Source organism: Melopsittacus undulatus, chromosome Z (assembly GCF_012275295.1).
Source record: "Melopsittacus undulatus isolate bMelUnd1 chromosome Z, bMelUnd1.mat.Z, whole genome shotgun sequence".
Taxonomy (NCBI): domain Eukaryota; kingdom Metazoa; phylum Chordata; class Aves; order Psittaciformes; family Psittaculidae; genus Melopsittacus; species Melopsittacus undulatus.
Genome location: NC_047557.1, coordinates 12,407,901 through 12,433,847, shown reverse-complemented (window position 1 = coordinate 12,433,847; position 25,947 = coordinate 12,407,901). Strand labels below are relative to the sequence as shown.

Genomic DNA, 25,947 nt, shown 5'->3' with positions numbered 1-25,947 from the left:
CTGAAGCCCCGCAACACTCCTGGCCAGCAGATGGCTGATGGCCTCCACAGCGAGTCTTCCCTCTGTGGCACTGCTGAGCGCACAGCTCCGCGCAGGTGAACTGCAACCATCAAGATTCGATTAAAATCTGTATTTATTTGAAATCCCAGTGGCAGCCCTGCTCTGACCAGGCTGCTCAGGGGTTGCTGAAGACATCAGTACCCCAGTGGTGGGCTTTGTCCCTCGAGGAGCCACGGGGGCCCTGCTCGCACGAGCAGCAGGGACACACCAGTTTAAGAGCACATCTGGTGAAAAAAACCCACCACGTTTTAATCAGCTCTTCCTCTAATACTCCATAGTGTGACCAAGGGAGGTTGAGGTGCGTGAGTTTGGACCATCCTGTACGGGGTGGACGACTGGCATGGCTGTTAGCCTCCCTCCACAATGCGACAGTTCATGCTGGGGAGCTTTCCCTTAAACTGTTGATTTTCACATCTTTTACTGTCTGTCCTACTCCCAGCAGCAGGACAATACCTGTTTCTTGTTACCCCCCAGTGCGGAGGGGAATCATACAGCAGCCCGCAGCTCAAGCTATGCGGCCGCGGGACAGCCCAGGCCGCCTCCACCGGCCAGCCGAGCCTCCTCAGTCCCCGGGGACAAGCAGGTGACAGCGCTGCCGGGCACAGCCCGCTCCTCCGCGGCACCCACCGGTGCGGGGGCCACCGAGCTCATCCCCGGAACCGCCCCAGCACGGGCAGAGCGTCCGCGGGGATCGATATCTCGGCGCTCGGCAGACAGCAGCCGCCATGGCGCTGCACGGAGTGCGGGTGGTGGAGCTGGCCGGCCTGGCGCCGGCGCCGCTCTGCGGCATGATCCTCGCCGACTTCGGCGCCAGCGTGGTGCGGGTGGACCGGACGCCACACTCCGCCGTGTCCACCGACGTGCAGGGCCGCGGCAAGCGCTCCCTGGCGCTCGACCTCAAGCGGCCCCTGGGCTCGGCGGCCCTGCGGAGGCTGTCCTGCGCGGCGGACGTGCTCATCGAGCCCTTCCGCCACGGTGAGGCGGAGGCGGCCTGGGGGGGATCGGGGTGGGGAGGTGGGAACGGGGCTGCCCGGAGGTGGGGATCGGGGGCGTGGTCGGGAGGGGGCCCTGGGGTGCGGTGCTGAGGGGCTTGAGGGAAGGGAGCAGTGTTTGTGGGGTTATGTCGGGTGAAGACCGCTGCGGGCCGTACTGGGGTTTGTGGAGTGAAGCAACCCTGCAGCGGCCCAGGGAAGGAGCCGTGGAAGGTGCTCAGCCAGCTGACTGAACAAGTACTTGTGTCACTGACAGACACACTCAACAAATAGTTCCGGATGGCACCAGGGGTTTGGCTGAGCCGAGGAGCTGTGCACAGAGTGTGGGCATTGGTCCTGCAGTGATTGTCAGGCCTGCTGATACAACTCAGTTTACATTTGTAAGGTTAGCTTGTGACTAAGATGTAGCAGGTAGTGGTCCAACTCTCAAAGCATATACTTCACAGACTCAGTTAGGTTGGAAAAGACCTTTAAGGTCATCAGGTCCAACTGTTACCCCCAAGACTGCCAAATCCATCACTGAACTGTGTCACTGAAAGCCTCATATACACAGTTTGTGAACACTTGCAGGGACGATGATTCCACCAGTGCTCTGGGCAGCCTGTTCCAATGCCTGAGCACTCTCTTGGTGAAGAAATTTTTCCTCATATCCAGTCTAAACTTCCCCTAGTGCAGCTTGAGGCTGTTTCCTGTGGTTCTGTCTCTTGTTAACTGGGAAGAAGAGACCTACTCCTACCTCTTTTTCTTTCAGGTAGTTGTGGAGAGCAGTAAGGTCTCCCTTGAGCTTTCTTTTCTCCATTACTCTGAAGACAACAGATTTAACATGCTTTCTTCATTTATAAACCATACACAGACACTCATGCTTATGGATGGGGTATTTCAGTATCTGTGCTGCTCCTTGAAGATGCTGTTGTGTTATGAAGAGTGTCATCAAAGTCAGATTGGACAGCTCTGAGCAACCAGATCTCATTGAAGACGGCTTGCTCATGGCAGGCGGGGTTGGACTGGCTGACCTTTAAAGGTCCCTTCCAACCCAGACCATCCTGTGATCATGCTTCATTGAGGAGCTAAATGAAATGTTTTGGGGTTTCTGAAGTCAGCTGAGAAATAGAAGGCTGTGTCAAACATCACACATTATAAAAAGGCTTATGTATCCTGTGTCATGGGTAATGCTTTGTATTCTGAAAATGGGTTAATGATTGTGATGTTTTTTTACCCTAAGATTTTTTTGTTTAGTTCCTCAGAAGCTGTGCAACCAAAATTAAGGCATTAAATCCGATTTCTCATTGTAGCTAGTTGTCTGTTCTCTAGTGGAAGTTTCTGTTTTCTTCAGTTACGTAGGCATTTGGGTTTTTTTTTGTTTGTTTTAGTTTCGTTTTTTAATCTGGAATTGCAGGTAATTTTGTAACTGGACATTAGGCTTTATGGGCTTGTAACTGAACTAGGCAAATCTGTGATTGAGCATGGAGTTAGTGTGAACCAATGAAAAGATGAAGGCACATGTGACCGGAGAGTTTCTTTAAATACACGTGTACTATTGACCTTTGGACAATGACTTTCTGACACCAGGAGGTATTTGGCACTCAGCTTTTACCTGTGTTTTGAAAATCTTGCTCTTTACCAAATTTCACTGCATAATTCTCCCTGGCATTAATCGTTTGCCACTGCCCAGTAAGAAATAGAGTAGAAATGGATCTCAAGTATCTAATAAATATTTAGCAATATTATGGGCTAGCTTGTGAAACAAGTTGCAGTAATAGATTCTGGAGTAGAAGATGCATTGACATTATGCTATCCCCCTCCCAGATGTGTCTCTCTGCAGTGCCAGCGTAGATTATAGAGTGTAGTCTGGCCAAGCTGCATTAAGCCAATTAAAATCTTTCATTTATTTGCAGTTTGAATTTACTTCGTATAAAACCACAATTTTAGGTTGCAAGATCAAAATTTTAGGCTTGATTAACTGTAAATCCATGCTGACCAAACTTACATTTCATTGATTTCTGAAGGTTCCTAATTCTCTGTGTTACAAAAGAACACGTTTTCTTTTGTGTGGTTGTTACAAATAATTTTGTGGAATACTAGCATCTTCCATCCTCATCAGTGAGTTGAATGATGCAGGAACACACAGAATACTGAGAGGCTAATATGGTGAGGAAAGTATATTCCAGGGAAAGATGAAAGCAATTTCAGATCATTTTACTGCGAAAAATATAAAAATTTGCTCTCTTCTCTCTTTTTTTCTCTCCTTTTTTTTTTTAACAAGCCTTTGGTAGCTCTCTCTCTCGTTCAGCAGTACATGGATTGCAACAAGCTGCCAGGCAATCTTTCAGAGAAGTAAAACAGGAAAAAAATCTGAAAAAAAGAAAGGACCCTGAGGAAAAAAAAGACCTTAAAGCTTCATTTCTGCTTAATTGACTTGTACCAAAAATGTGTGTGTATATATATATGTTGGTAATTTGTAACACTCTGGTTGGTTGTGCTCTAGTGTGGCCACTGAATTATCATCTATTCCTTCATAAATTGCTATTCAATTTTGTTGTATGATTTAACTTTGAACCACGGACCTTTTGAGTTTTACGAAAAATAAATGTGAGTTAGGATTCTCTGTCTTTTTAAGGTGTCATGGAAAAACTTGGGCTTGGTCCAGATGTGCTTCTACAGGAAAATCCCAGACTCATCTACGCTAGACTTACTGGATTTGGCCAGACAGGAAAATATGCAAATTCAGCAGGTCATGACATCAATTATTTGGCTTTATCAGGTAGGCTGTAATATTTCCTGACAAGTAAGTTCCACCTCTCCCTCTTAAATCAAGACCCAAGAATTTATCAAAAGGTTATTTGCAGGTAGCTCAAATTACCTGATGTGTAGTGTGATGAAACAGCTGAGCAGTGTCTGTCAGTGAAAGGAGAGTTTCTTTCTTTTCTCCCTGCATCTCCCTGCTCCTTTCTCCCCAGTCATCTATGGTGCTTGCTTAATCCGTCCCTAAGCTCCTTCACACGTTAGAAACTGGCCAGGAGAAACGAGGATGTTTTTCTGTCAGGATATTGAGGTGAAGCATTTCATTAAGGGATTCAACAAATGCAAAAAATGGCACAAGAAAGGAGCAAATGTGGCCTGGACAGGCTGTTAGTTTTGACAGCCACAGTGGCTGTCTTCTGAAGCTGTATGGTGTTTTCCTTCCTTTGTGCTCTTTTGGCTGAATAAAGTTTTTCTCTTTGAAGAGAGGTCTGAAGTTTTTATGCCCTTTTGCCTTTCTTCAGGGCCTTTTTCCTATAAAATCTGTATGTTTATAATCCTCAAAAGGTTGCAGATTATTCTTCATGTTTGTGAGCAACTTTTTTTAAGCAAACAAAAACGAGGCAGCCTCACCCATTTGAGCTCTTGTGCATATCTGCTGTAAATATCCATCCATTGATACCAAGTGAAAGGAAGGTGGGCTTAAAGTGGCAATTCTGTGTTTCCTTAAGCTGGAGACAGTATGTTGTTTTTAAGTATCATGATCCTCCAAGTATGCAGTAACAAACAATAACAAAATTACCCAACTGTGGTGATAGCAGTCAGTGTGTCATGCATCATCCCACTGATTGGTGTTCACACTGCTTCTGTCTCTGCTGCTTCTCCCAGCCTGTGAGGAAGGAGAGGAAGTGATCAGTGTTGGGACCAGTCTTGTTTGACATATTTGTCGCTGACATGGACAATGGAATTGAGTGTGCCCTCAGCAAGTTTGCCAGTCACACCAAGCTCTGTGATTCAGTTGATACGCTGGAGGGAAGGAATGCCATTCAGAGGGACCTTGACACGCTTGTGAGGTGGGCTGATGCCAGCCTCATGAAGTTTAACCATGCCAAGTGCAAGGTCCTACAACTGGGTCGGAGCAATCCCAGGCATAGCTACAGGTTGGGCAGAGAAGAGATTCAGAGCAGCCCTGCAGAGAAGGACTTGGGGGTGTTGGTCAATGAGAAAATGAACATGAGTCGGCTTCAGTGTGCGCTTGCAGCCCAGAAAGCCAACCGTATCCTGGGCTGCATCAAAAGGAGCGTGACCAGCAGGTCAAAGGAGGTGATCCTGCCCCTCTATTCTGCTCTCGTGAGACCTCACTTGGAGTATTGTGTGCAGTTCTGGTGTCCTCAACATAAAAAGGACATGGAACTGTTGGAACAAGTCCAGAGGAGGCTCACGAGGATGATGAGGGGACTGGAGCACCTCCCGTATGAAGACAGGCTGAGCAAGTTGGGGCTGTTCAGCCTGGAGAAGAGAAGGCTGTATGGAAACCTCATTTCAGCCTTCCAGTATCTGAAGGGGGCCTATAGAAATGCTGGGGAGGAGCTATTCATTAGAGACTGTAGTGATAGGACAAGGGGTAATAGGTTAAAACTTAAGCAGCAGAGATTTAGATTGGATCTAAGGAAGAAATTCTTTGATGTGAGGGTGGTGAGGTACTGGAATGGGTTGCCCAGGGAGGTTGTGAATACTCCATTCCTGGTGGTGTTCAAGGCCAGGTTGGATGAAGCCTTGGGTGAGATGGTTTAGTCTGAGGTGTCCCTGCCCATGGCAGGGGTGTTGGAAGTGGATGATCTTAAGGTCCTTTCCAACCCTAACTATTCTATGAAACACTTTTGACTTCATGTCCAGGTGATTTTAAAGTATCATGGCATTTTTCTTTGTTATTAACATAGAGAGTCGGTACAGAAACAGCATAGTATGTTGCTACCTCAGATTGTAGTGCTTTCTGTTTACAAAAGAAAAGAAACATGGTTTTGTTTTTTTGGGTTTTGTTTTTTTGTTTTTTCCTCTGGAGGTGATTTAATCAGTATTTTGTTTAGTGCTGTCTCCCCAGAATTAAATAGTTTTGCTTGAAATTTCACAGTCATTTTTTTTCTGCCTTTTTGAAGGAAGTAGGACAAGGTGTTTAGGAGGTAACATTCCCCCAAAAAGAGAATTTATATCCTGAGTATTTTCCAGATGACCTTTGGATTTCTTTAACTAAAAAATAGGTTGCATTAGAAATTCCAGCTGTAAGTTATTACATTAATCTGCTGGTGCCCGTGATGACCTTTTGACTATTAAAAGTGAGGTTTTAGTCTGTGACTGGGTTTGTTTGCACTGCAGGCTTTGGAAACTTCTTCATACTGTGCACTCAGTTACTTGCACTTGTGTTCATCAGACCATTAGCTAACTAAACAGTGCATCAGGTCATGCAGTTCTCAGGAGACTTTGACCATGTATGCTGCAAGTCTCAGACTGGAGGCTATAAGCACAAGAGACATGGGGTTATACTGCAGAACATCTTGCTGGCCAAAAGGGAATTACTGTGAGGGAGCCACAAAGAGTAAGGTGACAGTAAAGAGGTGGTTCAGGATGGCAGAGAAAAGCTAGCAGATTAAGAGTTCCATCTGAAGTAAACTGCCTTAGCCTTTGCTATATTCCCCTCCATTTCTGCTTAAACACAGGTTCTCTGTGTCTGTGTTGCATGTTATAAGAGGTAATCTTTCTGTGTTATTCACCCATTCCTCCTATACGCAACCTTTTTTTTCCAAGGGTAGTTGAAGAGGGAGGATACTACTGAAGTGCAGTTATTGGTGTGAAATAATTTGTTGTGATGGGTTTTCAGAGAAGACTACATCTGCATTCTTTGCTTAAAAGATTAAAAGAAGTACAATTTACCAAAGTTGCTTTGAGACATGTTCATAATGCCTATTGAGTTCTTACAGGGGAGGTTCTATGTACAAATACTGACTTGTTGCACACCAGGTCTTTTGGATGAAATTTTGTCCATATATAGGTAAATTATTGATGTTTATTTCTGAGAGTTTTATTAAAATCTCTTTAATTTAAAGCATCTTCACTAATACGGTTTCATGTATTACATACTTTACAAATGAAAGATTAGCTATGTGCTAAGAAACAGCTGAGTAGAGACAGAAAACTGTTAGAAGTTTGCTTCATCCCTTGTTTACTTGCATAGATGAAAAAGAATGAAGCATTGTAGAAATGTAGAAGTGAATATTTATAGTGAATTTTATGCTTATGCTTGCTTTTTTTGTTCTACTGTCAGGTGTGCTGTCAAAGATGGGTAGAAAAGATGAAAATCCTTATGCACCTTTAAATCTCCTAGCTGATTTTGCTGGTGGAGGTGTCATATGTGCACTGGGCATTATTACAGCTCTCTATGAACGTACCAAATCTGGCAAGGGGCAGATCATTGATGCAAGTATGGTAAGTTTGGTCTCAAGGAAAGCAGTTTCTTAGGTTTGCTTGTTTGCGTTTTTCCTACTTTAAATCTGTAAAAGGGAGTAATTCTGAGCTTTTAAGGTTAAACTTTATAAGGTTTAAGACTGGGAAAGGGGAAGTAAGCAATCTCATAAAATGGCTATTCCTTCATATTCAAGCAGTTTTCACTTATCAGTGTTGCCATAACATCCTTATGATGTGGGACACATACTGCAGCTTTTCCCTATCATTTTTTCCAGTCTGCCTTCTTCACAAAATTGTTAGCCGTATATATTTGATGAGTAAGTTTGGTGTTTGGAAATAGGCCTCCAAGAAAGCTGGAGAGAGACTTTTTACAAGGGCATGTAAGGATAGGACAAACAGGAATGTCTATAAAATGAAAGAGGGGAGATTTAAACATTAGGAAGAAGTTGTTTACTGTGAGGGTGGGGAGACACTGGAAAGGTTGCCAGAGAAGCTGTGTCTGCCACATCCCTGGCTGTGTTTAAGGCCATATTGGACAAGGCTTGGAGCAAGTTGGTCTAGTGGAAGTTGTCACTGCCCATGGCAGGGGGTTGGAACTAAATGATCTTTAAGGTCTGTTCCTACCCAAACCGTTCTGTGATTCTATGATTAATATAATGAATAATAGCAAAAATGGCAAACCTAATAAAGAATTACATTAGCTTTATCCAAGGTACATCTGGTTATGAATTTATGACAGGTCGTGTCGTGGCTTACTATAGCCACTGTTCCCTAGAATAATTACAGTGCTATGGATTATTGGGAGAAGTCAGTTTCAGACACTTCGTGTTAATGTGCCATAAAATGAATGAAAGGCTAAATTAGCTTAATAATGAATACCATGGGTTTTTTCACTGCAAGGCCACCCACTTAGACAAAGAGGAATATTTCACATTTATATTTATCCTTGAAACCTTCATTACCTGCAAGTGATTTTTCTCTGTCTCTCTCTCTGTTTTTAAAGAGCATTGCAATTAAAATCTGACCTCCCTCCAAAGTGTTACATTAGAGTGAAGGCTATGATTTGGACTTAAATATAACTTTAAAAATGATACATTATTTGAGCAGAATAGCTTTGTTGAAGAGGTCTTGAAGAGCATAGCAAATGATCTTAGCTTACTTGAAAAAGTTTTTGGTAAATTCACATGGCATTCTCAGAAGCAGGCCACAGCATTATGGTCTACATAAAAATCTTATGGGATCAGTGCAAAACTGGTCTAATGTTTTTATCCCGACAATAGTTATTAGTAATCGATCATCAGAACAAAAAGCTTACCAAGTTGAATTCTACAAACATCTCTTTAGTGTTTTTTCCAATAAGCTGAATAACAGATGAGCGATTGTGTTTAATAGATTTACAAATTATATGCATGTGGGAAGAGCTACAGGAATGTTGGACACTTGGATTAGAACTGAAAATGACCTTGTCAAGTTGAAGAAATGACCTGAAGAAAATTGGCTGAAATTCATGGAGATCACTGCTCTGTAGTTCTTCTAGGCAGAAACAATTAGCTGCACAAAGGCTGCATGAAAACAATTGGCTGAAATACAATCCTGGGGTTTATAGTAGTCACAAGCTGAACATGAGTGAACAATATCATGTTGTTGTAAAACACATGCACACTGTATTCAGATGTATAAACAGGAAGTAGAGTCAGCAAAGATTCTATTAAACATTTCTAAGGTCAATTTGAGGAAGTCCGATAAATGCAACAAAAGTGACCTGAGTCTAAAAACATGACTTACAAAGGAAAATTGAAGGAGTCTGCATATTTGTGAAGCGAAAACTGTGGAGAATTGTGACAGTTCTTCACATATTTAAAAAGATATTTCTTGCAGTTTAGAGTATTACCTTATTTTCACTATTGGTACTTTAAATTACTAAAAGAATTTTTTAGAATCAATGTAAGCCTACTAATGTCCTAATGAGATCTGTGGCTTACTGGGAATGGAATGTGTAATGGCTTTTTGTGTTTTTTTTTTTTTAAGCCCTCAAAACTTCCCTCTTTCAGTTTTTTCTTGTCTCCTTGTAGATGTGGTATTTACAGTTCTCTGCTGCTGTTTCTGGTGTCCTGTGAAATGGAAGGGTATTGTCCACTATCACAAAATGTACTTTATCTGGCATTTTGTTACATTCCTTTCACTGGAAAAGACTTTCAGTGAGCAGTTAATGAGAACCATACATGCCCTATCAACAGCAAAGACAGTTAAATAAACTGGGTTGATGAGCCTGTTTTTATATCTTAAGCTTCTTTCATGGAAGAAGATATTTTCAAAAGCGCAACATAGCATCATTTCAGCTGTCATTTTAACATTATTTTTTACTTTAAAGGCCTATTACTTAAGTTGTTACACAGTTCAGGTAGCCTGAACATGTAAGGACTCTGACACGTGGTGGAATTTTCTGTTGCAGACTAGGGAAGCTGAATTTCTGTTTCAGCAGCTTTGTGTATTCAAGATTACTTTTGTTAAATTTTGATCTTTATGGATTGCTTTACTGACCACTTTTTGGGGTTTTTTTCCCACTTATTACAATGTCTGTTTTTCTGAAGTAATCTAAAACGTAATTATTCATTGTCTTTGAGGTTAGTAGTTCTAGATTGAGATCTGATTTTTTGCGATAGAACAGTTTGTTATTTATCTTTTATTTCTAATTACTGTGCTGAAAGCTGAAAAATGGCTTGTGAGCATTCTTGCAATCAGTAAAATACACACAAGGAAGCCCTCTCCTTGGTGAAACTAAACTGGTACAAAAATTGCGTAGAGAGGATCAGGCTAAGGGCTAAAATTGCATCACCTAATTGCAGTGTCCAGTGTTATTGTTGCCCTGTGCAAAAAGTAGATACTGAATCCTGTGTTTCAGCTGTCTACCTTAGAAGATTGAAATGCCTAGTCTGAATTGGTTTATGTTAGTTGCTGTCCCCTTCTCATTGACTCTAGAGGTATCACAGGTTTCTTAAGAGTGGGCCTCATGGTTCCCATGTGCTTAGTAGGATGTGGGGTGGACACTGCGATGTGATACAGTAGGCACAATTGTACATCTGCACTGCTGCACCATACTGAAATAGAGGCATGTGAGTCAGGACCATACTTCAGGTTCACTCCAAATTCAGACAGTGCTTTCTGATGGCAGGCATCTGATTAAGTGTGACTCACTCTTTGTGAATAGATAGCTGCAGGAGATGATGGTGGTAATGACAGCTTGTGCAATAGCCCCATGGCAAGAGCATTTAGCTGTTCAATGGAAGTCTGGGGTTCCAGGTTTTTCTCAGCCTGGGGATATTCTAAACCAAAGCTTTTACACCCTAGAGGCATTAATTTGTCATGAGGATAAAGATGTGGTTGATACAGAATCATTCTCAGCTTTGTTTGAACTCTTTCACTTTGAAGAAGGAACAAAAGATGTGTAGCAGACAGGTCAGGTCACCCAGTGCTTCTGAATTCTTGTCCCTGCTTCTGGGACTGCTTTTAGCATGAGGGAGCCATTAAGTGAAACCTCTAGCTGTTACTGTAATCACTTTGCAGTTTGGCTTAAGTGGAGTCTGGTCATGCTATGCTTTTCATTTTTCGAAAGTGACATTAGTATGTGTGTGATATGCATTTGGAGGTTTGCTGCTGCTGTTAGACACCTTTATACTTGTCTCTGAATTGCAGTGGGCCTCAGGTGGAACCTATCTGTCCAGGTGTCCAACCAGGATATTTCTGTAATCCCTACACTAGTCCAAACCACATGCTATTTTACTTTTAAGTGTTTTCAGGGGCAAGTATCATTGTGTATAGGTATTAAGTAGTTCTGTCAGAACCAAAATCTAATTTGCAGTTAGAGCTTATTCTGATATTATCCCTATCTATTATTTGTTCAGAACCAAAATTTAATTTGCAGTTAGGGCTTATTCTGATATTATTCCCTTCTATTATTATGAAGTGAAATCTTACTTCAGATTTATTATTTTTTGGGGGGGGGAAGTGGGTTGGTTTGTTTTGTTGGTTGTTTTTTTCTTTTTGTCAGTATCAGCAGTGTAACAGATCATTAGTGAAGCAAACACTGTTTTGATATCCTTGCAATCTCTTTGCAAGCATATAGGGGAAGGTATACAGTATTTTCTCATATGAACTTTAATTCATTTTAACTGACTTTAACATATGACAAGTAGAGCAAAAGTGTTCCTGTCCTCCTTGTGGCAGGTACTACAGAAAGACACCAAGTAATACACATTAAATGAAGAACCCTTCATGCAGGCATACTTCAAAGATTTGTGTGCTTTAAATTCTTGCTTAGAAAGTGTCGTAGTTTAAACCAAGTCCCCCTACTCCCGGAGAGTTAGGAAGGAGAATCCAAAGAATGTAGCCCCCACGGATTGAGATAAGAACGGTTTAATAGCTAAGGCATAACACAAAACCCCTACTGCCATTTACTACTACAAATAATAATGATACAGCAAACAGCAAGTGAAAAGAATACAACACCCCACCAGCCACCGACCCATAACTCACTCCACCCTGCCCGGCCGAGCACCATGTGCTCCCTCCTCCATTTTCCTCCACGGCTCTACACCCTGCCTCCTCTTTCCCAGAATGCATCCTGGGCATCACGTGCTATGGTATGGAATACCTCATTGGCTAGCCTGGGTCAGGTGTCCTGTCTCTCCTTCCTCCCAGACTCCCCCTGGCTGGAAAAAACCTTGAACAAAAACACCCTCAAAACATGCTCAAACCATGACATTATCCACCCCTTATTCCATACCATTCACGTCATGCCCAGATCTCACATTTCCAATACACAATCACTCTTAAGTCCACCCCTCGATCATGAGACATCTCTATGTTGCATCTCTGGACTGATGGCCTGAAGTATCTGGGCCCACCAGGCTCAAAATCATTCACCGTCCCCTTCAACAGTTCTACAGCTTGCTGCTGGGGACTCCATACAGCTGCCTTCCACCTCCAATGCTTCCAAAGCACTGGAGGGGCCCAGTGGATCAGATACCTGGCCATACTGTCCCACATGCCCTGCCACTCATGACTATCCAGCCTTGGGAACAGTCTCCTGGTGCTCCTATGTACTTGTCTAACCTTAGACAAGACCCAGACCTGACTCTGCTTAACTTTTGGGATCAGACAAAATGGTTGTGGATGGAACACACTCTGTGTGTGTGCCACCATGCCGACCACCATCACAATCAGCAGGCAGGTCCCAAGGGCACCCAAAAGCCATTCATAACCGTCAGAACTCTCAAATGATGCTGCTGCACTTGTCACTGGGGCTGATGTAGCTGCCATGCTTGCCAGCTCTCCCACTATCAGCTTCTCTTCTCCCGAGTCCAGATCTTCCTCCTCTGCCTTGCTGGGAAATGCTGCGTGGTCTCCTGTATCCTGCTGGGGCTCGGCGGGTGACTTCCGGGGAATATTCTCGGATGCTGCGGGGTTCGGAACGGCGGCAGGACTCGGTTCCTCCTCTGCCTTGCTGGGAAGTGCTGCGTAGTCTCCTGCATCCTGCTGGGGGTCGGCGGGCGACTTCCGGGGGACACTCTCGGCCGTCGGAGGGTCGGGAACGGCCGCAGGACTTACCCCCCCCACCGCCTGATCCTGCTGCTCAGCTACCGCCCTGCTCCGCTCCTCCCCCGCATGCTCCCGCTGCTCTGCCACAGCCGTTTGGCTCCCCATGCCGCTCTCCCTGGCAGCCTCAGCTGCCGGCAGCTCCCGGGGCCGCTCCTTCCTGGCTTCACGCAGCTCCACACAGACGACGACGAGGATAAGGACAAGGACGGCGAAGAGCAGCGGGACGGCCTGGTACAAGTCCAAGTCCACGGCCACGTCCATCCCCCCCTGCTGCCGGAGCCCCCCCGTATTACAAGCCTCCGACACAAAGTACAGTGAAACAAAAGCTTTAGCCCAAGCCTCAAACACGTCCAATCCATACACAAAGTACCCGGCAAAATCCCGAAACAGCGAGATCCAGAGAAAAACCTCTAAGAGCCAATAAATCAGCATTGTGACAAGAGACCATAAATCTGCTCAGATCTGTTCTTATCTCAATCCCTCGTGCCCCACGTTGGGCGCCAAAAATGTTGTAGTTTAAACCAAGTCCCCCTACTCCCGGAGAGTTAGGAAGGAGAATCCAAAGAATGTAGCCCCCACGGATTGAGATAAGAACGGTTTAATAGCTAAGGCATAACACAAAACCCCTACTGCCATTTACTACTACAAATAATAATGATACAGCAAACAGCAAGTGAAAAGAATACAACACCCCACCAGCCACCGACCCATAACTCACTCCACCCTGCCCGGCCGAGCACCATGTGCTCCCTCCTCCATTTTCCTCCATGGCTCTACACCCTGCCTCCTCTTTCCCAGAATGCATCCTGGGCATCACGTGCTATGGTATGGAATACCTCATTGGCTAGCCTGGGTCAGGTGTCCTGTCTCTCCTTCCTCCCAGACTCCCCCTGGCTGGAAAAAACCTTGAACAAAAACACCCTCAAAACATGCTCAAACCATGACAGAAAGGTAGAAACTAATAGACGTTTTCACATGATAATCCAATAGCTTTTTATTTTTATTTTGTGTGATTTTCTCTATAGCCAACATTAGGTTAATTTTGCACAGCTGAAAATGCGTGAATCATAACAATACTCAAAAACATGTTTTCCTCTGTTCCACTGCAGTGTTTCTGGCTGTATGCTGTTACTGCCTCACCTTCTTTCACAGTTTTTCTAACGCAGTTGTAAAAACAGAATGGATGCTGCTGGCGACCAGAACTGTAGGATATGATTTTGCTTGGGAAGACTGGTACAAACTTGAGAATTACTGAAAGGCTGAACATACTAAATTTTCATGTGGTTGTACACCACATAGCCAAAATTTTAAGGAGTGAACGGGTTTAATAGTTTTTCTTTTAGTGTCATATGCATCAAACACTTGCCTATTTAGGATAACCAATGTCTGTGTTCCTGTCAGAAATGAGAGTGGGAGAATAATTTGTGTTTTAACTTAGTAATGGAGATGAGCTTCCCAGTTCCCATGGTATAAGACAGCCTATCTGAAGCTGCATTATTACATTTATGCTCCTTCTTCTTCTCTAATTCTAGATGACTTCACATATGTAATATGACCAGTAATTGAAAATTTTAAGAAACTAAGCTGCTTACAAGATCTTGTCATTAAAAACCTGAACAAAGGACTGAACTGGCAGTAGGGCTTTTGTTGTTTCGTTTTTTATGTAGAATTAAGGTAACAAGCCAGCTAATTTTCTGAAACTTGCTTTTTCCTTTGAATCTTCAAGGTGGAAGGAGTAGCATACATAAGTTCTTTCCTGTGGAAATCACAGAATCTGGGACTTTGGAATAGACCTCGAGGTGAGAACATGCTAGATAGCGGTGCGCCTTTTTATGAAACCTACAAGACCTCTGATGGAAAATTCATGGCTGTTGGTGCCATTGAGCCTCAATTCTATGAGCAGTTAATAAAGGGTAAGTAGCTTGGAGCAGTTGTTTCACATTAGCAAAGCATGATTCAATTAATTCTTTACTGATTCATTACATTGATTATGTTGATTTTGTAAAAGCCATACTCCTCTTGAAACTCATTGGGTAGTGGCATAGCACTTCAGTTGAGTCTCTTCTAGTATTTGGTTTCTTTCTTTTTTCATTCTTTCTTCACCTTACCTTCACAAACTACTCTTAAATTACAGGTTTTCTTCTGGAGTTACAGTAAGGGTTGCCTGTGGTGTGGCTGGAGCACTAAATAACTGTTTAGGGAAACCAATTTTTTCAAGGGATTGTGAATGTACTTTAAAAATGAGACTTAATTCTTTAGTATTGCATATAAAATGTCAAGCAATTTTAGATGTTTTTGATGTAATTCTTTTTAAAAAGAAGCTATTTCAGTTGCTTCAGAAATGAATGTTCATTGGAAGTAATTCATAGTATTTCCTGATAGAACAGGATTTTTCCAGCAGCAAAATCAGCTTTATAAATTAATTTCTACCACACAGTTTCAAGAGGGCCTTTTAGTGTCCAGTTGTAGATTTTTATATTTGATGGGAGAGTCTTTAAGTATGAATATAAAATATGGTTTATCTGAAAAATTAGAATAATCGTGAAAAATAATTTTCTGAAGGTAAAAGCAGGTGCCTCTTTATTTCTGAACTGTTTGTGTGCCTCAAGCTTTTAAATCAGATATGCCATTAGCTTTTTAATAGTTATGTAATTTAAAAAAAAATTCTTCTGTTGTGCTCCTTTGGTAGATTGCAATGCTTTCTGTACGGATTTTATGCAAATACAAAAAAATTTCAACATAATTTCAGATTTATTCTATTTCTATTATTCTGAATATGAAGGATATAAGTTCTCAATCTAATTTTAGTTTTGCTGAGTTGAAAGAATACTAACAAAGGATATACCTAAAGTGGATGTACCTAGTTGTTATATGAGCTATTTTTGTATGTGTGTGTGCTAAACCTTTGCTAAGTGAGGGTGTCAGTGGAGTAGCTCCTGATTCTTGTTCAGTCTCTGCCCCCTGATTATTCCTTGAATTGCAGCATGGATACCTCCACTGGTTTTGGCTGTGATGGGGTTCAGTTTCTTTGTAGAAGCTTATATGGGCTGATGTTTTGGATTTCTACTGAAAATTGCGCTGATAGCACATGGGTGGTTTAGTTACTGCTCAGCAGTGCTTACACAGAGCCAAGGCTTTTTCTGCTCTTCACACTAGTGAGGAGGCTGGGGGTGCACAAGTTGTTGAGAGGGAGCACAGCCAGGACAGCTGACCCCAGTTGACCCAAGGAATGTTCCACACCATGTGGTGACCATATGAGACCATATTGTCTCAGCAATAAAACTGGGGGGAGGTTGGGAGGGGACACTCCTCAGGGCCTGCATTTCCAGGAGATGCTAAAGTTCAGGAGCATGGTAAGATGAAATGAAGGTATGGGGCTGCAAGGTGGGGTATGCAGTTGGTGAGCAGGATCCCAAAGAGAGATCTTCTATACATTATGGCTTTGTTCTCTGGCAACCTTTGGTGCTTCCAGGGTGCTTCTGTATTTTCTTAAACTTACTTAGTTTCCCCCTGCAGACCCGTTAAGAACTTTCCTTGCCATGTCATGTCACTAACTGCAGTGTGATCCAGCGCTGGGTTCTTAATTCTGCAGGGAATCTCTGCGATGAATCAAAACCAAAAGGACACTAGTTTCAATTCAGCTAACCAGAATTCTGAGGGCAGTGACAAATGTTTCAGAAATCATGTTCCTTTCACAGTTCCGCAGTCTCTAAATCTCCAGCTCTTATATTTGCAACAACCATACCCTTGTGTTCTCATTATATAGGAGTGACTAAAGTAACATACTCTCTGAATATGGACAGAGAGACATAAAGTGGCATTTAAATATATTTTATCTGGAACAGCACTAAGCTGTTCACTGGCAGAACTGACCCGAATCATGGATTAAAAAAAAAAGAAGTATGAAATAAACTGTGGAAATTGGAACATACATTTTAAAACTACTTCAAAGCAGGGAATTAATGCCTGAAACACACAACTCAGCTTAAGTCAAAACTCCTAAGGTTTGTGAAAGAGCAGTACAATTCTCACAAACAGCTTTTTCTTCCATATAACACTTAAAGGCTTAAATTCTGAATTGAATTTCTGCAGTAGAACCCCCAGAAAGGAAAATTCCTTAAGCCACAAGAAGAATCTGTTCTAGCTCAGTACATTATTGCTTCAGAAAGCTTGCAGCTGTAACTGCTGAAGGGGATAAATATTTCTCATATGAAAATATGAACAATTCATAATATGCACCTAAAATACAATAAAGAAAGACCACTTATTGTAAATACAATATTGTAAAAAAATCTTGAGTTTGGTCTGAATACTTTAAGCAATAAATACATACAAAAAAACCCAAAGAAACGTTATTGACATTTTATAAGGACTTTTTACAAGGACACACAGTGACAGGACAAGGGGGAATGGCTTTAAGCTGGAAGAGGGGATATTTAGGTTAGATATTAGGAAAAAAATACTCCCCACTGAGGGTGGTGAGGCGCAGGCACAGGTTACCCAGAGAAGCTGTGGCTGCCCCATTCCTGGCAGTGTTCGGGGCCAGTTTGAACGGGCCTTGGAACAACCTGGTCTAGGGGAAGGTGTCCCTGCCCATGGCAGGGGGTTGGATCTAGATACTCTTCAAGAACCCTTCTAACCTAAAACATTTTATGGTCTTATGACTGTAAAAAAGCAAAGGTTGTGATACAAATAGAGACAAAAAGCAAAATTTCCTTAGAAGGCTGTAATGTCTGTTTGTGTTTTTTCTAGATGATAGCAGCAGACTGGTACACAGGCACAGCTGTGACTGAAGTTGTTGTCCACTTACAGACAGGCACTCCAGTTCTTTATTGCTGAGTATTTTTTAAACTTCATCTGTTAAAATCAAGTCATTCCTATGCATTGTAAGCGTAAAGAATACTTGGAAACATGAAAATAAAGTTGCCCAATGTGCATGCCCCAAAGTAGGCAGATGAATTCTGAGTTGCTGCTTTAACTTTATGCTCTGAATTTCTGAGAAACAACTAAGAGGAACTCAGAATTTTAGCATTTTCTTCAGTGAAAAGCTATCTAAGTAGGACAGAGACCAGTCAGTGATCATGCTGTATTGTCTGACCACTACATCCATCCATCAGACACTGCTTTCTAGATAATGTGACTGGCTGGTTGAGAGACAAAAGGCTGAGTCTTGCCGTGTGGTAGTTATCAATACAAGAACGCTGGAGCATCCAGCAAAGTTTAATGGAGAAGAAGAATGACAAATAAGACCAGACGGTTACAGAATTTGTTTTCTTTTTAAACTAACGTACGTTCCACCCCACTCCTGTAGCTTTAAAGTAAGTGCTATTCAACTTAATCTGTAGAGAAGTATAAAATACTGCAGCCATGAATGCTGCAGGCCAGTGTTTGATGACTTTAAGCCAAACATATGGGTATTTGAATAAGCAGATATATTCTTTTCTTGTTTTCTTTTGTTTAATACAGGCATTGTCCCTGAAGACGTGTTGGAATTCTAAATTCCCTAATTTATAGGCTTCTATTTTACTTTGTTACCATTTACTTTTGTTCTTCAACTCCATTTCCCACAAGTAGAAAAATCCCAAGGGATCTGAGGAGAATCAAAGAACTGCAAGTGTGGAATAACTTCTTATATAACTTCTATACTTTCTTTTTTTAAGATTGAGTAGCCTTAGAACTCATGTTTGCAAACAAGTTATACGACAGTGAGGGACCACCTTCCTTGGGCAAGAGCATCTTCGTTTGAGAAGGTTATTGGCTTTGTAGGTTGTGCTTGGTAAGGAAAATTAAATTTCTGCTTACCACAAATACACAATTTATTTTTTTTAAAGTTATGTGAGAAACTGAAGCTATATAAAATAGATATGGTAAATAATAGTTGTAGTATTAAGAGAGTATTCTGGGCTCACTATAGACTATTTGTTGTTAACAAACATTCTATAATCCTTTTACTTATATTAATTTCATTACTAAAACATTCAGCTATCAAATAACTAAAATGCCTTTACATTTTATGAAAAATCTGATGTAAGAAACATATGCTACTAATGTTAAGTTTCAATATTTTTAAAGAGACAGAATGTGTTCCAGCTGACCTGTAAATTGCTTCTGCAGGTTTCTCTTGATTTTTAACGGTGTGCTTGATACTGCTGTAGCCAGGCTACAAAAGGCATGCAGAACACAGTAGATTATCTGAAGGGGGCCTACATGGATGCTGGAGAGGGATTCTTCGTTGGGGACTGTAGTGACAGGACAAGGGGTAACAGGTTGAAACTTAAACAGGGGAAGTTTAGATTGGATATAAGGAAGAAGTTCTTTACTGTAAGGGTGGTGAGGCACTGGAATGGGTTGCCCAAGGAAGTTGTGAATGCTTCATCTGTGATGGTGTTCAAGGCCAGTTTGGACAGAGCCTTGGGCGGCATGGTTTAGTGTGAGGTGTCCCTGCCCATGGCAGGTGGGTTGGAACCAGATGACCTCAAGGTCCTTTCTAACCCTAACTGTTCTATGATTCTATGAATTACAGCAGATTACTCTGATAGTACAATAGACATGCTTAACAAAGCCAATAACATTTCTCATGCTATAACTTCTGTATCCTCCTGTAACGTCCCAGCTCTGACTGAGCTACAGGGCCTTTGATATTCATCTGGACTACACAGGCTTAGTTCACTAACCCAAACCATTCTATGATTCTATGATTTTGTATATAGTAGTGTATAGTAGTAAATGTTTCATTCTGCGTTGTCGTGTGTTATACCACACAGTAAGTTAGTAAGGCGAACTTTTCAAACTACTTTGATACTCCTACATTGTGTGGCTTCTATTTAAAAAGACGGAAAAAAAATTAGGAAGTACTTGAAAAACATAGATTACATCATTACGAAGCATTTCCACACGGTTCTCCATTTTGTGTTTGTAAAGTATTGTATAATGTATTAAAAATCTGATAATGTACTGAATTCAGTACAACATAGGTTATTAAGATGAACAAAGTGGATGAACAGTTCTCATTACATTTCCTCAGTTACATATACTGTTAAGTTTTATTTGAGTTTACTTATCAAGATGAGCCTTACGTATTGTACAAATACTGTAGCAGGGCAGCTTGCTGCTGTGCCAAAACATTTGCAGTTGTGGTAATTAAATTTGTAGACTTGGAGTATGGCTGTGGATGCATTTGTAGCGATGCTCTGGGTCTGATCAACGTTTTACTGAATTGTCTAAAATTTCTCAAAACTTACTTTGTTTCAGATATTTTGAGCAGAGAAAAAAAACCTTCACATGGTTACTTTAGTGAAAATTCACTCTCATCTTGGAATATGCTGAAGTCAGTTCCCTCTCAGAGTGAGAATTACTTCTATTTAGAGAGAGAATGAGCAATGTCATGCACGTTATGGCTGGGGTTTTGGCCAAAATTAAGGATTCCCATACTTGGGAATGCATGATTCTGTTCAATCATGTGGCAACATAATTTCAAAATCACTATGCCATGAGCATAGAATTTTGAAAAGAAAATCAAAATCAGCAAGATAAACCAAGAAAATCCCTCTGCTAGGGATCATAAATAATCTTTTAAAATAGTATGGTTGGAGTACTGTAAGAAACTGCTTGTTTCCAACTTGCCAAAGCAACTTTGCAGATCTGTCCAATGAATTTTTCTGTTGTCTGTCTCATGCAATGGGTGCCTAAGTTTACTGCAGTTTGTCTAAGAAGTTCTGTAGAGACAGAGATTTCAATTTGTTGCATTAATAAATGACATGCAGATGTATGCCACTAAAACTGTAGCATTTTAAAGGAGACTTAAACCTATATAGTTATAAGGAGACTTAATTTTTCAGACGCTTTTCAGTGTTGCCCAGTGACAGGACAAGGAGCAGTGGCCGTAAACTAAAACATGAGAAGTTTCACCTCAACATGAGGAAGACCTTCTTCATGTAGAGGGTGGCAGAGCACTGAATAGGCTGCCCCAGGGGGGTTGTGGTGTCTCCCTCTCTGGAGACATTCAAACCCCCCCACCTGGATGTGTTCCTGTGTAACCTGCTGTAGGTAGCCCTGCTTTGGCAGGAGCTTGAAGTAAATGATCTCCAAAGATCCCTTCCAACCCTAATGATTCAGTGATTCTGTGATTTTTCAAGAACAGTTATTTCAAAGCTGTACCAAGGCAGTTTGACTGGGTTTTCTAAACAAAAATCCATACATGAAAATTTGGACCAAAAAACCTTGGAAACAAGAAGTGATTGTTTTACCAGATATTCTGTGTAAAAGATACTTTGCTTTTGATTATGTTGGGTGAAATATGTCATCCTGTGGTATCCCAAACAGTTCTGTGCTGTGTAATTGTTTCCTTGTTGAGTCAGTCGCTCCTGCTGTGATTCTGTTCGTCTGCACCACAAATGGTTAGCACAGGCTGGAAAATGAGAAGCTGTAGTGCTTAAACGCTGTCAGTTTATGCTATTCAAATTTGAGTCTTCAGTGGTCAGTGGAAAATGAGCATATAATATTAAATTCCAGGTTCTGCATATTGTTCTATTTTGCTACAGCCTGTACGGTTAGGTTGAGCCAACTTTCCATCTGGCATGATCTTTAATATAATTGTGTAATGGGATAATGGTAGAGCTCTGTTGATGTTGGACTGGCTACTAGAAACCAAACAATAATTAATATGCAAATAAATACTTACAAAACAATGTTTCCAATTGACAGTGTTTCATGCATTGAGACAGTATCTCAGTGTGTTATTACTTACCTTTTGTGGAAAATAAATTTGCCTCACCTAGTTCTTAAGAAAGCTATATAGCACTGTACATCTTTAGTATTATACTTTGAAGATCAGTAATAAAATCAGTTTGAAAGCTTTAGTTCCAGATGCTCAACCAGTATGAGTAATCATCAGCTGATCATTTTTTAGGATGATACGAATGGTTATGAAGACTAGACTGTAAGTTTAGTGATTTAAAGTGCACATGACTTGGTAACTTCATAAGGAGTGATGTTTACCTTGTATATTTATCCTGATACCGTAGTAATCTCTTAATAAGATATGAAAATGCTTATTCTGTCTTTGACTGTGTTGATTTTCTTCTAAACATGAGCAACTGCAAGGCTCTATTCCTGAGTCTGGAGACTGCCAATTTCTCTGTGTGTCCCTTTGCAGTACCAAAGTTAAAATTTCAAAGCATATATTCGTTTTCAAAGCTAGTAAGTATTTTGTGCTCAACAGTGTAATTCTTAAATACTATGATTACCTGGGGGAGACTCTGAGCCCCAGGAGATGCATGCAGTAGAGATTATGAGCAGAAAGAAAGAATTTAAAGAAGACAAGAAAGGGCATTGTTTTCCTTTGTTCTCCCCTGTATGTTTCAGGAGCTATATGTTTACCACTCTCAGTGACAAGCTGTAGAAGTAGAAGGACACAGATTTCTTTCTGCCTGCCTGCAGCTAAAGATTAGAGGAGCTCAGTGTAGCCAAGCCTACTTACCAGTTGCAAGTCAAATCATTAATCTGATACCAGCTATTCAAAGATACAGGAAAGAATGCTCAAAATCAAGTGTTTGCAGCAATCCACATTTTTCTTGCTTTTTACACAGAGCTGTAAGCATTTCTAAGCAGCTCCCTTTTTTTGTTGTTTGTGAAGCATTATGATAATGGTTGTTCTCCAGCCTTTCTAAGTTCTCAGTTTAACTTCTTATCCTTTTTTTTTTCTTAAAATTTTCCTGCTATGTTCATGCCCCTTAATTTCAAGGTTCTAAGACATCTCTAGTTCAGGGACTTCTCAGTACAAAGCCTGTGTCCATCTTCAGTTCCTGTGTCTTAGAAGGGATGTGCATACTGCATATGTAGTACATGCAGCTGATCTTCTGGGAAGCAGAGTTCTTAAGCACTTAGTGAGCGCGGGGACTATGGGTTTTATTTTCTGGAAGAGCAGCAGTAGAGAGTTGGATCCTGAAAAGTGTGCTAAAGAGAGGGAGGCAGCAAACACTGCTGTAGTCCATGTGGACTGAGGGAGTCAAGAAGCAGTCAGTTAACCTGCAGCCATCTGCAGCTGAGCTACCTCATGCACATTGAGCCTCAGTATATCCATCCTCACCATCTTCTCATCTCTGGCATAGAAATTACCCAGTTGTGTTGGACTTCAAACACAGTAGCCTGCTGAATGTCCAGCTCTGGCTGATGTACTGGCTTTTATGAGATAGAAGCATATTGCTGTAAACCAGGATGCAGTCAGCAGACTTCTGTGTAGCTATTGCCAGCTAGAGAATACAATACCTATCATAGAAAATGTTCTCAGGACAAAATGTTATTTCTGGGCAGCTGCTACTCTCATGCAGTGTTTGTACAAATGAGTGTTTATTATATGCACTTAGTTAAAAGGCTGTAGCTGATGTGGTTTAGTCTAATTGCAAGTAATATAACATTTTATTCTCCTGCTCCCTTCCCCTTATAGGTACCCTAATAAAGTTTGAAATGACTCTTAGCTAATATGCTCTGCTGTGTTGAACTGCTTGTGAAATATTAGCTTCTTGAGAAACACACCTAGTTGTGAGTAGCACTTGGGAATTTATCTGAGCTATGTTACAGCTAAACTTTGATTTCCTCCTTTCAGGTCTTGGGCTAGATTCGGATAAACTTCCCAGTCAGTTGAGCTTCTCCGATTGGCCCAAAATGAAGAAAAAATTTGCATCCATATTTGCACAGAAGACACAAGCTGAGTGGTGCAATATATTTGATGGTACTGATGCCTGTGTGACTCCTGTTTTATCCTTTGATGATGTTGCCTCACATCAGCATAACAAACAAAGAAGGTCTTTTATCAGGAATGATCAGGAAGAGATAAGTCCCAGACCTGCTCCACTTCTTTCAAGGACGCCTGCTGTTCCGTCGTGTAAAAGAGATCCTTTTATAGGAGAACACACGGAAGAGGTACTTCTGGAATATGGATTCACTAAGCAAGAGATTGCTAAACTTTATTCTGATAAAGTAATAGAAATCAGGAAACCAAAATCTAATTTATAATCACTGACTATGTAGATCAGACAAACTTCAGGCCAATACAGTGAGGTTTTATGCATTAAAAATTGAATTATGTAACAAAAATGTTACTGTGATACTGCTTTGAAATAATTTAAAGAAAAGTTATTGAAGTTCTGAATTTAATTGAAAACAGTGGGAGCTGTGTACACATATACCTGGGTGGTGTGCAGTCTAGGATGATACCAAGATTGTGTTCTGAAGATCTACACATCTGGCTTAGTAAGCAGCTGAAAATCCTCAAAATTCTTTATTAAGTATTGTCTCTTGTGAAACGTTTGTTTCTTTTAATTCTTAGTTACACTGTTGCATTGTAATACATGTTGTAATTACATGAAGGCACTACTTTTCATAAAATAGAGTTATATTCTTCCTAAACAAGTGGTTGTGGTGTTTATTACTCAGTCTCAGCTCTGTGCCTGGCAAAATCTGGGAGCAGATTCTCTTGGAAGGCATGCTAGGGCACATGAAAAGCAGCAAGGTGCGTGGTGACAACCAGCATGGCTTCACTAAGCGGAAATCCTGCCTGACCAATTTGGTGGCCTTTTATGATGAGGCTACAAAGATGATGGACAGGAGTGGAGCAGCTGGTGTCATCTACATGGACTTGTGCAAAGCCTTCGACATTGTCCCACATGACATCAATTTGATAGGTGGACAACTTGGTGGATAAAGAACTGGCTGGATGGCTGCATGCAAAGAGTTGTGGTCAATGGTTCAATGTCCAGCTGGAGACCAGTAACGAGTGGTGTCCCTCAGGGATCGATGTTGGGACCAGTCTTGTTCAACATCTTTGTCGGTGACATGGACAATGGAATTGAGTGTGCCCTCAGCAAGTTTGCCGATGACACCAAGCTGTGTGGTTCGGTTGATATGCTGGAGGGAAGGAATGCCATCCAGAGGGACCTTGACACGCTTGTGAGGTGGGCTGATGCCAACCTCATGGGGTTTAACCATGACAACTGCAAGGTCCTACACCTGGGTCAGAGCAATCCCAGGCACAGCTACAGGTTGGGCAAAAAGGAAATTCAGAGCAGCCCTGTGGAGAAGGACTTGGGGGTGTTGGTCAATGAGAAAAGGAACATGAGCCGGATTCAGTGTGTGCTTACAGCCCAGAAGCCAACCGTATTCTGGGCTGCATCAAAAGAAGCATGACCAGCAGGTTGAAGGAGGTGATCCTGCCCCTCTACTCTGCTCTTGTGAGACCTCACTTGGAGTATTGTGTGCAGTTCTGGTGTTCTCAACATAAAAAGGACATGGAACTGTTAGAACAAATCCAGAGGAGGCCACGAGGATGATCAGGGGACTGGAGCACCTCCCGTATGAAGACAGGCTGAGCAAGTTGGGGCTGTTCAGCCTGGAGAAGAGAAGGCTGTATGGAGACCTCATAGCAGCCATCCAGTATCTGAAGGGGCCTACAGGGATGCTGAGGAGGGACTCTTCATTAGGGACTATAGTGACAGGAGAAGGGGTAATGAGTTGAAACATAAGCAGCAGAGGTTTAGATTGGCTATAAGGAAGAAATTCTTTACTGTTAGGGTGGTGAGGTATTGGAATGAGTTGCCCAGGGAAGTAGTGAATGCTCCATCCCTGGCAGTGTTCAAGGCCAGTTTGTACAGAGCCTTGGGTGAGATGGTTTAGTGTGAGGTGTCCATGCCCATGGCAGGGGGGTTGGAACTGGATGATCTTAAGGTCCTTTCCAACCCTGATTATTCTATGATTCTATGACCTTTTTTCCTCTTATCATGTTAGTTCATTTGCCATATCATGCCAAAACAGTGATGGAAATAATGCTGTTTTCTTACGTGCTGCCGCAAAGTTATTATCATAAGGTAATTGTATTTAATAGCCTGACTACATTTTCTTAATGTAGTCTCCTCATTATATTACATTTGGAATTTCAGTTTGCCTAGAAAATCACTTCAGAATTAAATTTCTTACTTCAAAAAAGCAGCCAAGTATTAATCCTTTCCTCTCTTTTTGGATGAAATGGTAGGCAGCTTAGCTGCACAGGTTGTAAACAGCGGTTATTCCACAGTGGTTTTCATTTCCTTCAAAATTAAATCATCAT

The 25,947-nt window shown here is 41.7% G+C and overlaps 1 protein-coding gene across 1 annotated transcript; it reads left to right on the top strand.

The window, feature by feature from the left end:
• Positions 1-754: 754 nt before the first annotated feature.
• Positions 755-24,257, top strand: AMACR (alpha-methylacyl-CoA racemase). Its single transcript, XM_005152001.3, has 5 exons — positions 755-1,035; positions 3,670-3,813; positions 7,111-7,271; positions 14,575-14,761; positions 23,452-24,257. The coding sequence occupies exons 1-5, from the start codon at positions 786-788 to the stop codon at positions 23,859-23,861; spliced, it is 1,152 nt and encodes a 383-aa protein (XP_005152058.2). The 5' UTR covers positions 755-785; the 3' UTR covers positions 23,862-24,257.
• The last annotated feature ends 1,690 nt before the right edge of the window (positions 24,258-25,947 follow it).

What these genes read in the sequence shown, in the direction of transcription:
- AMACR (XM_005152001.3), top strand. Translation starts at nt 786, where the DNA reads ATGGCGCTGCACGGAGTGCGGGTGGTGGAGCTGGCCGGCCTGGCGCCG. An exon ending in CATCGAGCCCTTCCGCCACG is followed by an intron (nt 1,036 to 3,669) that starts GTGAGGCGGAGG and finishes TGTCTTTTTAAG; the next exon opens with GTGTCATGGAAAAACTTGGG. An exon ending in AGATCATTGATGCAAGTATG is followed by an intron (nt 7,272 to 14,574) that starts GTAAGTTTGGTC and finishes TGAATCTTCAAG; the next exon opens with GTGGAAGGAGTAGCATACAT.